Below are 14,922 nucleotides of genomic sequence, written 5' to 3'. Positions count from 1 at the left end.
CTTGGCATGGTCATCCTTATCTGAGTTTTGTTCCGTCTTGATTCTCGATTTTCTTACTGCGACACACTCCATCTGAGGCCTTTTGTAACCTTTGTTCAATTCTGCTTATGTGTGTAGTGGACTTACATTCATACATAAAATGCTTCTTGAGGTACATATTTTTAAACGTTGGAGCTTGCCGCAATCAACTATAAAGCATAAGCAAGCTTCACAATGTCTTTGCCTCTTGCAGTTACTTGCATCTGCACACGTTTAAACTAAATATCTTCATCATGTATGTGGCATAGGTTTCTTCATCCTTACATCAACTTATTCCCCTTGGGCTCAAGATGTCACTTATCCATGGTATTTCGTCTCGTGTCAGTATTCTCAGGTCATTATATCTTATATATGTGCGTCAGTCCGATTTCTTATGACGTCACCATTCATCTTCTTCAGGTATTTTATTCAAACAACCATCATATTGTTTAGAATGAAGATATGGCTTACTGTCCATATTTTCTTAGGTGTCAGTATATTAGCAGATGCTGTCATCCTGATAGGTACCGGGCAGAACCCATATACTGCTCTCTGCTGATTTAACTGTTCTTCATACGTCACATACTTTGGTGTGAACTAAATAGGCAATAGGAGGGGGCCACTGGAGTGGGAACTATACTCGACACTTCCTCTTCTCTGGTATTAGTAGTTCATATATTGGTGCAAGGTTTGTATAAGTCGGTGCAAAGTTTGTATATGTCTTTGTAGAGAAGTATATAGAACTCGAAAGTGTCAGCTCATAATTTATATACCAATTTTAACAACGCTGAAGCACGTAGAAAAAGCAAATGTCCAGGGCTCGAGCAGGGATTCCTCAGCGTAATCGCACTCGCAGTGCACTCGTGTGCGCGCAATGTTGATTGTATGCATACCTCCGAGAGTTGGCGAGGCTTGCTTACACAAGAAAATGAGTGAACCCCCTCGCCCCCAACAACCACGTTTCTAGGAAGGTAGGACTGTGTGAGTCTCGAAAATATGGATAAAGACAGGTGCTGCCAGGTCTCCCTGGGGCTGCGAGAGGGCTCACATGGGCAGGAAGAGTGTGTAAAGGAATGGTGAATTACTTAAAAAAGGTAGGATATTTCAAATAATGCAAAATGATAAGTAGAAAGGGGATACATAGGAGAATGGTGGAGAATAAAGTTTGAAGGGGTAATGAAGGAAGGAGGTTAAGGGAATGGGGTTTAAGGAAGGAGAAGGGATTCGCGTTCGCAGGACAGGTTGAATGGAAGGAGGAGAATGAAAGGGGGACAAAGGGGTGGAGGGAAGAAGGAATGAACCCAAGGGAGTGAGGGGTAAGAGGGAGACGAGGTTAAGATAAATGGAGAGAAACGGTTAAGGTGAAGTAGGGTGAATTGATGATGGGTTAAGCATACACGACCCATTCAACTCGTGAGATGCTAATCCAGTCCTATCTTTTCTTTGCATTTGGGGATTTCCTGCTTATTTTGTAAAGGGGAAAGATTAACTAAAACCCCCATCATGTAAAGGAAAAGCCAGGACAGGCCAAACTATATCCCGCGTGTAATGGTGGAAGTAGGGGTTAGGCAAAGAAGGAAGTGTTCAAATGGGAGCAGGGAAGGAGGGCAAGATATTAAGAGTGGAAGCACTTAGGGTAGAGAGGGTGAACGGATTAAAAGGAAGGGCGGTGACGAGGAGCTGGCAATGAGTGTAAAGGAAACGAGGATGATGCCCCAGGCCCCGTGTAGCACGAAGTGCGGCACGATAAAGGGCCTGGGGGGGTTAGGCGCAGGGTGGGGGGAACACAGACAGCGCAATTAAGAACGGGAGGGGCAGCCAGGTGTCGCCCCCACCCGCAGCATAGCCTAGGCGACCCAGGAGCTGTGAGGGGAAAGGTGTGAGAATTAGCAGCATGGGGGCAGGAGGACGTCCTGCCCCCAGCTAGCAACAATAGGCCAAGGGGGAATAAATACCCCAGAAGAAGGAGAGCCACACTCAGGTAGGGAGCTCACCTAACACGGGTAGGCTCCCAGGGCCTGGTTTAAGGGGAGAGAAGATCGTTTTAGAAGGCAAGGGCAATGTCGCCTTTGATACTGGAGGAGTCCAGCAGCAGCGAAGATGAAGCAATAATACCTCAAGGCCGGAAAAGGGCAAGGGAGGTAGCAGAGGGAACACAGGAAGAGCCGGAGGAGCCAGGAAGAAGCAAAAGAAGACCAACAAAAAAGGTAAAGAAAAGATTGACAATAATATTGGGGGAAAAATTCTCAAAATGTTGAAAGAATGCATAACGGTTCAGGGTAAGTCGCCCAGAGCTCAAGAGGGTAAAGAGAAAAAACGAAAAAAAACACAGGTCTGAGCAAACAGCAGTAACATCCGAAGAGGAGGAGAGTAGCGAGGATGAGGAAAGAGAGCATTTAAAGGCTTGGGTGAGATGGAAGGGGGTGATACGCAAGGATAGGCAGAAGAAGAACAGGGCAGATGGGGCAGGAGGTGGTCAGGGAACTGATGGTCTAGGTACAACAGACAGCGAGGTATCCATCACGCAGGGGGATGGACAAGGGGGACTACCAGGTACTACCCCTCAAGGGGCGAACACCGGCATACCGGTGGCACCGACCGGGCTCACAACCATAACAGTACAAGAGCCTGCCACGGTAATGACGAAATATGGCAGGGCCACAGTGGGGAAGGACGTACAGGGACGTTCAATGAAGGCCCAAGCATGGTACATTAACGAGAAAGTGAAGGAGAAGATATGGAGGAAAGAATTCATTGATATATTTTCATTGCTAGAGGTACAAAAGAGAGGCCAAAATGTAGCACTAGAAGACATAAAAGAGGATGAGAAGGGTTTACTGAAAAGGGCAACAGTAGCTAGGAATTTCGATAATTGGACAGCAGCTTTCCAAATTATGTCCACCATCATACTGCAGAAATATCCGGAAGATGGTTTATCACTAGTAACATACCAGCAGAGGGTGTTAAAGGTCTACAAAGCATTTGGGGGGAGGCATGGAAAGAATAGGACCATGAATTTAGAAAGGAAATGGATTGCTTCCCAGACATAGGTTGGGACGAAGAGAACTTCAACCTATACATATTCAATGTGCTAAAAGAAAAATGGGACGCTAGGGAACAGAGCGGCTCGGGGGGCTTTCAAAGGAAGCAATATTGGCAGTACGATTCCAGGAGCGATTATAGATATGGGAACAGAAGATACGAGAATAATTATGACAGGTCGAGAGAGCTCAGCTTTCGGAGCAGGCAATACAACACACAGAGGAGTTGGCAGAACAATATATTGCCAACAGCACAAGGGGGAGGAAGAAGTGCCAATGAATTAACTAGAACAGAGGCAGCACAATGCAGAAATTTTGAAAACGGGGTACCATGCAGCTGAGGCAAAAAATGCAAGTTTAGCCACAGATGCGAGAATTGTAAGGGCGAACACAGCACAGCAAAATGTACCAGAACATCAGCTAGCACACACAGGGCTCTGGAGAAAAGGAATTGAAAAAAGCATGGAGAAGGGGAACACACCCGTAAAAATTGAAAGAATGGAAAAGTGGCTAAGGGTATTCCCAGACAATGAAATCGCAGAGACAATCAGAAGAGGCTTCCAGGAGGGCTTTAAGATACCTTTTGAGGGTCAGGGGTCTCAGGATATCCCAAAAAAACTTGAAATCCGCATTAGAAAACAGGGCGTTGGTGGGCCGAAAGATCATGAAAGAGGTAGAACTGGGAAGGATAGGGGGACCATACAGGTCTTCTCCTCCATTTGAAGTATATATATGCTCACCATTGGGTCTGGTCCCAAAGAAAGAACCGGGCGAGTTCAGGCTAATACATCACCTATCATACCCCCCGGGGCATCGGTAAACGATGGCATAGCACAAGAAGCAGCATCAGTGACAATCGCAGATTTTCAGGACGCAGTGCAGGTGGTCAGGAAAGCAGGGAGAGGGGCATGGATGGCAAAGGTAGATATAAAATCAGCTTTTCGCTTACTACAAGTCAACGGGGATTCCCAAAGGTGGCTATGCATGCACTGGGAGGGTGAATATTACGTGGATAAATGCCTACCAATGGGTTGTGCCATTTCGTGTGCATACTTTGAGAAAGTGAGTTCGTTCTTACAATGGTCACTCACAAAAGAGATAAAGGAGGCACAAGTGGTCCACTACTTAGACGATTTTCTATTCGTGGGGCCACAGGGTTCCGAGTTACGTGGGGCAACTTTAAATAAATTCATGTCATTAATGGAGGAGTGGGGTTTTCCGCTGGCAGAAGAAAAAACAATGGGCCCCACGCAGAGAATACAATTTCTGGGTATAGAAATAGATTCACGAAAGGGAGTGTGCAGGATCCCGGAGGAAAAAGTAACAGACCTCTTGAGTACAATCAGAAGCCTAAGGGGAAAAAACAAGGCCAAGGTTAAGGAACTACAATCACTGGCAGGAAAACTAAACTTTGCTGGACGGGTTATACCACAGGGCAGGATATTTCAGAGAAGGATAGAACAGCGAACAAGAGGGGCAAAAGAAGGCCACCACAGAGTCAGAATTAGAGGAGGTATCAAGAAGGATTTGGAAGTGTGGGGCGCATTTCTGAAAGCATTCAACGGAGCGGTAATCTGGCGCTCACCACTAAATGAAGAAAGTAGTAGGGTACTATTTACAGATGCTGTCAGGATTAGTCAGGCGAGTACAAAGGCAGCGAATATGGCAAGGGAAATGTGCACCCAGGAACTACGACTCAGGTATGCTAGAACCCAGGAGTGCAAATAGAGTGTGACATCAAAACCAATATATGAAAAGGGATGTGGGGTAAGCACCTGACCGCGAGGAAAGTCGGCAAGCGCCTTACCCCCAATTGCTGTTACAGGTACTGACAGCGCTAAACCCACGTGGAGGGCAAGCAATGACAGGATCTGTGTACTAACACTCTTGATGGTATTACAGAAGGGAACTTAAGAACTGTACTCACGAGGACGAGATAAACCTCTTGAATGTCAGCTAGCCCACGAATCCTGTAGAAGAAACTGGGACCCCGAAAGGCTAGAACAGCAATGGAAGGAAAACTAAATACCTAAGTGGGAATAGTGTCTACAAAATAGTGAGGAAAACATAAGCATTCACACAGGAGCTAGCTACTACCGCACACCACACCTAATAATCAAAGGGAAAATAAATGCAGAAGTGCAGTGGAAAACATGGAATGGATCCTCTAGAAAGTAAGGATCAGGAGCAGGGAAAAACGAAATAACCTATGCAAACTTCTCCCTACCCCTCCAAGGAAAAGACAGGAAACTAAACTAAGAGGAAGGCTAAGGCAAATGGGTAACAGCAGCAAAGGACAGAGTCAAAGAAATATAGAACACAGACAAACTGGGCTGCATCTAAAAGGGGAAAGCACTGAGAATTGCTGCCTGCAAACAGAGGAAGACAAAAAGGGAAATCAAGGGAGCAGAAATCAATTAGCTCATGAATCCGAAATTCAGGGCGGAGGAAACAAGAAAACAGGAACAAGGAAGAAGGTACAAAGGCAAGGAACCAGGAACCAGGGACTAGGGACTAGTCAAAAACAGGAACACTGCAAACGATGACCAGCGCTGGACTGAAGTGAGACTGAGGCTTTTAAAGCTGTTTAACGAGCACACGCCTCAGGTGTGCTGACTGCTGCACCTGCAGCCACAGGTGTTGCCTATCCTCCACCCAACCTTGTCCTGCAAGGGTGGAGGTGGAGCAGTGGGCCAGGCATTCTGGGAAGCACAGTCATTTGGTTAAAGAAGCATGCTGGCTGCCAAAAACCTGGAATGGATCCGGAAGGGAAGTAGTTTGGAAAATAGGGATTTAGCGCTCCCAATTCATTACAGCACTGTGGCATTAGGTTCGGAGGAAATGTCCAGCAAGGAATAAGTCCCAAAACATGCCCCCAAGTGGCGGGAACGGGAGCGAAGGGAGCGAGTCGTGACAGATGCAGCCGGGTGTTTTGGCTTTGGGGCGATCTTGGGCAGAAACTGGTGCGCAGAGGAATGGCCAAATGCATGGCGGGAGGCATCGTGGACGAGTAATATCACATTATTGGAATTGTTCCCTATCTGGGTAGCTCTATGTGCTTGGGAGGCAGAGTTGAATAGCAAGGAACTGAATGTATGGTCAGACAATATGGCGGTAGTGCATGTGGTAAACAATGGAAGCGCATCATGCCCGCTAGTATTGGAATTGATGAGGGCAATTACACTAGAATGTCTGAATAATAATGTGGCATTAAAAGCGAGGCATATCGCCGGGGAAGTAAATGTGGTCGCTGACGCCTTATCTCGTTTCCAGTGGGGCAAATTTCGGGAGCTACGGCCGGACGCAAACAGGGAAAAAATGCCCACGCCGCTAAAGGCATGGGTCCCTTTAGAAGCAATGGCGAAAGAACGGTCAGCTACCAGGTTGACTCAGAAGAGGAGGTATAAGGCCAGGTGATAGAAAGATTGGCCAGGAACGCCATAACATACAAGACTGGTAAGCAATACAAGAAAAATGTAAATAATGTGTTAAAAGAAACTGGTTTACAAAAAGTGGGGGAGATCACAATCTCCAAAATTTGTACATTCCTGGAGAAAGCATTTGCGCAAGGGAAAAGAAAAAGCTGGGCGGCAGCTCATTTGGCCGCCGTCGCATACACAGCCAAGGTGGCAGGGGTGGCAGACCCAACTTGCAGCCCTCGAATAAAATATGCAATGAAGGGCTGGGTGAAATTGGAAGGAAAGAAGCCGGATGGGAGGAGACCCCTTAATTTTTACAAAATGATAGCTGTTAGAGAGCACATGCAGCGATAGTTACGAGACAAAGCTGTTCAGGGCAGCATTTGCGCTAGCGTATTACGGGGCGTTCAGGATTGGGGAACTAGTAGCACGCAACACGGTGGTAGGGGACGGCCTGGCAATGGGAGACATCAGTATGGGGTCCAAGGGCATGTCAATTCTACTTAGGAAATCAAAAACAGACCAAATGGGAAAGGGTACAACAATAGATCTGAATTGTATTAAGGATAGGGGGCACTGCCCCAGGTGCATAACACAAGAACTCATCAAGGTACAGCCCGAGGTAGGTGGCCAACTGCTAATCCATAGGGACGGCAGGGGCAGTACTAAAGAAAACCATAGCCAAAGCAGGATGGGATTCGACGGAATTTGGGACCCATTCCTTTAGAATAGGGGCAGCCACATCAGCATGGGCAGGAGGTTTGGGGGAGAAGGGAGTGAAAAAAAATCGGGGGGTGGAGGTCTCAATGCTTTAAAAGATATAAGAGAACATTTGATATGATTTCTTTCCTATCCATTCCCACGCAGATACGAGCCCATACAAGTCGGCATGGATAGTCGGCCATTCATTCGTATCCCGGGCGGGCAGGTGGATCGAAGATTTCAGAGAGGGTCTACATTTCAAAAAGACAATAACTTCCTGGTGGGGCCTTCCCGGGATGCATTGGGAGGACGTCCATGACCGGTTGTCAGATTTGATCGGTTGCAGGGATCCACCCGAATACCTGGTAATCCACCTGGGTGGGAATGATTTGGTCAAAACAAATAAAGGGGAACTGCAGCGCAACATATGTGAGTCCCTAAGGGCGATAGCGCATTGCTGGTGGAAAACTGAAATTTTCATGTCGGAGATTATCACACGCAGAATTTGGTATGGCGTGCACAGGAGGCATGCAATCGAAGTGGCAAGGAAAAAGCCCAACAAAGCTGTAGAAAAGTACTGCAAAAGCATGGGGCTACAGTTCATAAAACATGGGTTTTCGCAGAACAACCCAGACCTTTTTCACCAGGATGGGATACATTTATCCAACAAAGGAATGGGAACTTTTACGGATAACATTTTTAGAGCCTTAGCGGAACGGGTTGTAAGTAGGGATGCTTTTTGGGGGGGACCTGAGCGGCCGAGGCTTCACCCACTCAGGTGTGGCGGCACGTGTCCAGGATCGGATGCCCCGGGAAAAAAGACCAGCCAAAATGTGGGAGGGGCATCTACACATCCGGGACACGATGGGCCCAAAAACGAGTGGTGTCATTTATTACTTGTCATGATATTATTGGTACTATTGTTTTGTAGAAAATAAAACAAGCCTATGGCCATAATTTTTTCCAACAACAAGAAACTCTGTTTTATTGCTACTGTTTCTTGGGGACCAGGTTTAGGGGATCTGAGCGAAGGGGAACCCACACTACTCAGCCTATGCCCCAGGCCCCGTGTGGCACGAAGTGCAGCACGATAAAGGGCCTGGGGGGTTAGGCGCAGGGTGGGGGGAACACAGACGGCGCAATTAAGAACGGGAGGGGCAGCCAGGTGGCGCCCCCCCCCCGCAGCATAGCCTAGGCGACCCAGGAGCTGTGAGGGGAAAGGTGTGAGAATTAGCAGCATGGGGGCAGGAGGAAGCCCTGCCCCCAGCTAGCAACAATAGGCCAAGGGGGAATAAATACCCCAGAAGAAGAAGGAGAGACACACTCAGGTAGGGAGCTCACCTAACACGGGTAGGCTCCCAGGGCCTGGTTTAAGGGGAGAGAAGATCGTTTTGCCACCCAGCAAATGGGCAAGGAGAAAATAAATAAATACATTTTTTAAAAAAAGGAATATGGAGCAGGAACACCGAGTACTTCCTTCGGTACACGGTCACAGAATGTCGTAGGCGGCGGCACGTGTCCAGGATCGGATGCCCCGGAAAAAAGACCAGCCAAAATGTGGGAGGGGCATCTACACATCTGGGACACGATGGGCCCAAAAACGAGTGGTGTCATTTATTACTTGTCATGATATTATTGGTACTATTGTTTTGTAGAAAATAAAACAAGCCTGGTGGAGAGTAGGGAGGACACAAGTGGTAAAGGACGAGGATTAGCGAGTGATACAAAAGTAGGGGGCGTGAAGAAGATTGCCTACGAGGTAGTGTGGGTAACGAAAGGAGGATGAGGGGTAAGTAGCATGGTCGATCAAGGACGTGGATGAGGCATAGCTCTCAACCATTTATGTCACAAAGGCGGGTGAAAACACCCGATTTTATTTTTGGCGGGTGAGAGGCCCATTGAAATGAATGGGCGTGCAGGAGGCTTGGCGGGTGAGTCAGATGTTTACAAGGCGGGTGACACCCGCCAAAAGCGTGTGAGTTGAGAGCTATGGATGAGGAGCATAAGTGATGATAGATGAAGGGGTTAAAGAATGGAAGCTTAAGGGTTTGCCGAGCAAAGAGCGGATAATGGATGGGAAAAAAAATTAAGGGGCTAGGAGGCGTAGTGCCTGCCAGGGGATGGCAGGGTACACTGGAAGGAGACGACATGGTTCAGGTAAACAATAATATATAAATGTTAAGTAAGGCAGGAGGCGGTTAATTTACAGGCGGTTGATTAAAAAAGTACCCGAGTGGTGCGCGGGATCTGACAGACGGAAAAGGCAAATTAAATAGGACCACTGAAAGATGTTCAAAAGTTCTGGAAGGATAGAGGTGGGAGGAGTAAACCGTCCAGACAGGGGGAGGCGGAATTGAGAAATTCTCACTTTTCATAGCAGCACTTTTTTTTCCCTCCCCTCTACAAACCTCCGTCAAAGCGGGTGACAGGAGCGTGTGAAAAATGCGTGTGTGCAGCGGAGGGGAAGGCAGTGTGCGCCGGGCTCTGCTGCTGAAGCTGCACGAGAGGCGGGAGAGGGAGGCCGGCGGGGGCTCGTTGCTGCTGGAGCCGGAGCATGGGGGCAATGCGCATGGCCGCGCTGGGGACCACGAGCTGGAGCCTCGGGCACTGCCTGCTACTACTGTCGCTGCTGCTCTGCGCCCGGACGACCGGGGCCGGAGTACTACTGCTGCTGCCCTCCGCCGCCACTGGTGAGTGTGCTCCTCCATGCCCTTCGAGGACCCCGATGTCCACTACGAGCACACGGACCTCTACGGTGTACTGCTCTCTACCGTCTATCTCCGCCGCCGTACATTAATCGACTCCGGTCCCGTTATCACATGTCAGCAGCCTCCATCCCCTGGGTGCACGTACACCGGACCCCTCACCCACTGTCCCCCGAGCCACCCAGCACAATGGAGCACATACCCCGTCAGCGGCACCCCTCTCCATCCCCACGCAGGCTTTTCACTTAATGCACAGGGATCCTCCTTTCCTATCGGCACCCACTTTCTCCCATACGCGGGATCCCTCATCCCGTCAGCTACCCGTTTCAGCCCCATCACCTAGTTCATATACCCCACTGACTGCTGCCCTCATCCCGTCTCAGCTGCTCCCCTGTATCTCGTTTGTGCACACACCTGGTCACCGTCTTGTTTCTATGGGTGCATGTACAGTGGAGCCATCGGCCGTGAAGTACCCCTATTTCAGAGGCTCACAAATCCGAGACCCCCCATGTGCCTTGCGTTAATTTGTCCCGGCCCCCAAATGCCATGCTTGCTCCACCCCTTCCTGCAAAGGGGCGATGTCCCCGGTGTGGAACCCAGGAGGCATCCCCTATTTGGGGGATGGGGGCGTCCCAGTTCACTTCAGGGGCGTAGGTCATTCAATGCACATCCACGCCAGCCAGCCCATCTCAGAATTACTTCCTCACAGCCTTAGTTTACACACCGTTAGCGTATCGCCACACACCTACCTCGCTTTGAGTGGTGTCACTTTACAGCAGTATCGCCTCAGCGCGCACCCACACACCTCAACAGACTCGCTTTACGGCAATACCACACATCTTAACCAAATCACATGCACCCGCACACTATTTCCACGAAACGTTTTGTTTTAGGCTAATGTACCTGAAGCGGTCATCAAACAAACTGCAAAACCAGGAACTCTGAATTGTATAAGGTGAAAAATGAGCGATTAAACCGTAGTTTCTGGATGAGTAAACGTTTGCAACCGGGGAATGCTTTAGATATTTGTGAAAATGTTCTTGTTCCTCCCGAAATGCTCCCCAACCAGCTCCTCGGGCATCTCCAGGCCCTGCGTATATTTGGAGACAGACGTCTTTTATTTTCAGTTTGTGAACTTGTCTTTTGTGATTAAGACGCGCTCATTTTTGTTTGATATCCGAGTAAGCCCCCCACAGCCCCTCCCCTTTTTTGGAAGGATGTCAGTATGTTTATTTTCTGGAGACTGAACATATCCAACCCGTCCGCTGTTTTTGGTTGCGTCATTTGTTTCAGGCCCCATCCAGGGGCAGCATTTTTTGGCACTTTACTCTCGTAGACGACTGTTGCAGTTTCTCTTCGGCTCAAGCAGTTTTTTACACCCTTAATTTACTGCTTTAAATCCCGAGTCCCTCCACAGGGCAGTTTACACTGGTAAGGGGCATGGTTTATGTATGGGGGGGGGCTAACTTCTTTCTGAGAAGTATTTCCATTCGTAGTTCATGTGGCCAATACATGTGGTAGTATATAATGCCGTCCGGATCTTATAATTAAATTAACGTGTTAATTTCAGACCTCCCCTTCCCCTTGCTTTATTCTTTGCGCTCTCTATTCCCCTTAGTTTAGCGATATTGACACGCCAAATTAATTTACCTGGGCGTTTAGGCTGTTCCGATTTCCCAAGTAACGCAATCCTCTCTGGGCCCAGTTCTGGACTTGAAAGCTGTTGTGTTGCTGTTGGCCGTGATATGGTGTGTATTGGAAGCAGGGCCGCTTGCTCAGTTGGAACAGTGCACAGACCATCTCTTACATATGACCGGACTGTGCACAAGTCTGAGTGCGGGCTAGACAGGCGTTGCGTCTATCATCGCCTGCGCAGTTTCATTTCCAAGGTTAAAGGTGCAACGTCACTTGTGCCGTGGGGTGGAGATAGAACGTCTCGAGGGTTCCCAGGTTGAGCGGTCGCGATAATAACGTAAACTAAGCCACATGACTTATGAGAACATGTAAGACATGGAACATTGTTACCAAATTAGCGAAAACGCAGCCGTGAAGAGCAAACTCGGCGGGATATTTGCGCTTTTGTCTCGAAGAAAGATTACACCGCTGTAGCACCGAGGCTGCGAGAAGTCAATACAATGTTTGGGGGTGGGGCAGAGGCGCTCTTATTGTTGGTAGTTGTGCGGCGGCCAACCCCACTCGCTGTTATTATTCAGTGACAAGACGCAGAGACGTTAAAGCATGCCAGCTGCGAAAACTCAAGTCATCCCAGGCAGAACTAGTCACTAGAGGAGCAGACCACGAGAAGGCAACATTTTAGCTTGATTCTGGCTTTTGAAATCCACACACAGTACCTGTTACCACGCACGCCCCCCAGCTCTAGTTCGTTTTGACTAAAATATTGACCTTAAGTGGAGAAGCGGGGCCCGTCAGCAGCTGTGTGGCAGATATTTCGAGCACTTATACGGGAAACATTTCTTAACATGAAACTCTTGAAACTGCTAGGAGGGATGTATGTTTTTATCGGCTTTATTCCTCGATGACGAATATTGTACTGGTTTTCTAATTGCTGGTAAAGATTTGGAATGCTTTAATGTCGAGGTGGGGTTCCCTTAATCAGGGGCGTGAGAGGAAGGATGGTGGTAGAGATCAGAATGGAGGTGGATATGCCAATGTGAAATGCAAAGCACATAGCGGGGCTAACCCCTGCCATAGCCCCCTAGCCACAAATACATCATACATTGTCTACACATAATGAGATGAGACGGAGGCCTTTTCTGATTTTGAAAAACATATTTTATTGGAAAGCGCATGGTCGTTTTCTTAATCATCCTAATGGGCGGTCCTAGCTCTGCTCAGGCCACAAGTATGCCTGGCCCAAAACATCCTTTCCGGGTGGCTCTGCCAATCCGTGGACCGTAGGGGGTACGCACTTCCGCCCCATCAGTGAGAGGAGGCGAGTTCATGGAAAGGGGCGGGCCCTAGGGGCGGCCCGCTATGCCAGCTGCCCTTCTAGCCACCCATCCATTGACTGGTGCATCTGCTGTTTCTTCATAGACCAGTGGTCTCAAAACTGTGGGGCTGTCACCCCATCAATACCCCCCAGCCCTTCTTGGGGACGTGAAGGGGGTCCGGGAGCAGCGCATTGCTCTTCCAAAAGAGAGTATGGTGACTGCTTTTAATAGAAAATATGAGCAGAAATGGCACCTGGGGGTGGGCAGCAATAATTGTATACAAGAGGGGGCTTGACAAACAACATAATTACTCCAAGGGGACACAACATAAACAAGTTTGAATACCACTGGTATAATCCCATTAGAGCAGCACCATTGGCGGTTGTGGACAGAATATTACACAGTGTTTAAATGACGTGGGTGTTTCCAGTGAATGAGAGGTACCAACTGGACTCAATGGCCTGGCAGTAAGTGGGTGAGCGGATGGCTGGTACACCTCTGCCGCCATTTTCCCTCAAACTCCTGCACTATGCTAGAGTGCACACCGTAAATGCGCTTTATCTTTTAGTGACTTGAATTCATGTTAGCCACTGAGTGGTATTGTCATCTTTTGTGACTAGTTTTAGGTGTCTCGAGATCACAATGGCAGGAACTACATCAATGGGCATGAATCACGGTCTTCTTCCGGATGATGTTCTGAAAACGGGAAGTTGGTGACACCAAGATGCTGAATTGCTTATTGAAATTGTATTTTGGGGATTCTAAGGTATATGTTGGGGGGACCCTAAGTTTTTGCTCTGCCTCAAATCTTAAGATTTTATCCTCTGAACTGTTTCTGAAAATTAGTGCTAGAGCTTTGTTCTTCTACGTTCCCTGTATTGTGTTGAGTGCTACATGTCACCTTCTGGCTCTTCATAATGGTATTGTAAATTGTGTTTTTTGTCTTGTGGAAGTTATGGTCTCTGGGTGATTAACTGTGGTGATGGTCTGATCTGTGACCACAAAAGTGATGGGTGTAAGGTTTTGAATGAATCTGTACCACTGGCGTTTCTCTGGGCAACCTTCCACACCACCGTTTTTTAGCCCGTTTGCACCATTGCAAAAGGGGTCCAGCCATATGCAAATCAGTCTGGTACTGCCACCAATGTTAGCCCAGACCGAACTGCTAGGCCAGGTCCCCTCTGCATGGAAACACAAGCAACCCCAGACATGTTTCGGCCTTGTTGGGCCTCCTCAGTGTGGTGCAGCTTGGTTCCCTATGGCGCAGTGAGCAAGGGACCCACTCTGGGCATACCCTCTCTCACATAGTGAGACAAACTGTGACCACAAAAGTGATGGGTGGAAGGTTTTGAATGAATCTGTACCACTGGCGTTGCTCTGGGCAACCTTCCACACCACCCTTTTTTAGCCCGTTTGCGCCATTGCAAAAGGGGTCAAGCCATATGCAAATCAGTCTGGTACTGCCACCAATGGTAGCAGCCCAGCTCGAACTGCTAGGCCAGGTCCCCTCTGCACGGAAACGCAAGCAACCCCAGACATGATGGTCTGATCTGGCCAGGATTTGATTGACTGACTAATCGGAAGCTGTTGTGGGTGGGGGAATCTAACTAAGTTGCCTATTCGGTTAGCAGAAAGGCTGGGGTTCTCTACCTGCCTGGTTACATTTAATGGGTTGTGCACACAAGTGGGCCTTTTGAATTGTTGTAACTTCAGCTTTTGAGGGCAAAAACATGTCTGTTGTAGCTCTAGTGATGCTTGGGAGAATCTATATGGAAGGCTTCCTGTTGCTGCTTCGGGCCTGACCACTCCGCACCCATGACGAGGTTCTATACAGATGTTAGCTGGATGAGGAATATGGTTGCTCTCACATGAGGGTGGACCTCATTAAGGAATTGGACTTGGGGCAAAATCAGATTTTCAGCTTCAGCTAATTAGTTGTTTATCAGAGGACACATGGTTAAGTTGTGTTCTTCAAATGTGGGTGCATATAAAACCGTTTTTAGTTCAGAAATATGCATTTGTAGAAACTGAGAAGATATTACTTTCGAGCTGTAGTGTTTTAATCCAGTGCTATGCTTATTATTAC

General features: G+C 48.2%; 1 protein-coding gene across 10 annotated transcripts in view; it reads left to right on the top strand.

The window, feature by feature from the left end:
- The first annotated feature begins 9,576 nt into the window (after positions 1-9,576).
- SCUBE2 (signal peptide, CUB domain and EGF like domain containing 2) overlaps positions 9,577-14,922 on the top strand; it is a 1,402,698-nt gene continuing 1,397,352 nt past the window's right edge. For 5 of the 10 annotated variants that reach the window (XM_069623690.1, XM_069623689.1, XM_069623687.1 and 2 more), the window contains exon 1: positions 9,579-9,870. In XM_069623690.1, coding sequence (XP_069479791.1) covers positions 9,735-9,870 — 136 coding nt within the window. In that variant the 5' untranslated portion in view covers positions 9,579-9,734. Of the gene's footprint in view, positions 9,871-14,922 lie in introns of all 10 variants that reach the window. The other 5 variants (XM_069623685.1, XM_069623688.1, XM_069623686.1 and 2 more) reach the window with 2 other exon arrangements.

This window comes from Ambystoma mexicanum, chromosome 11 (assembly GCF_040938575.1).
Source record: "Ambystoma mexicanum isolate Mex_15411 chromosome 11, UKY_AmexF1_1, whole genome shotgun sequence".
Classification (NCBI taxonomy): Eukaryota; Metazoa; Chordata; class Amphibia; order Caudata; family Ambystomatidae; genus Ambystoma; species Ambystoma mexicanum.
The sequence above is the reverse complement of the archived record's forward strand: the minus strand, read 5'-3'. Positions and strand labels throughout refer to the sequence as shown.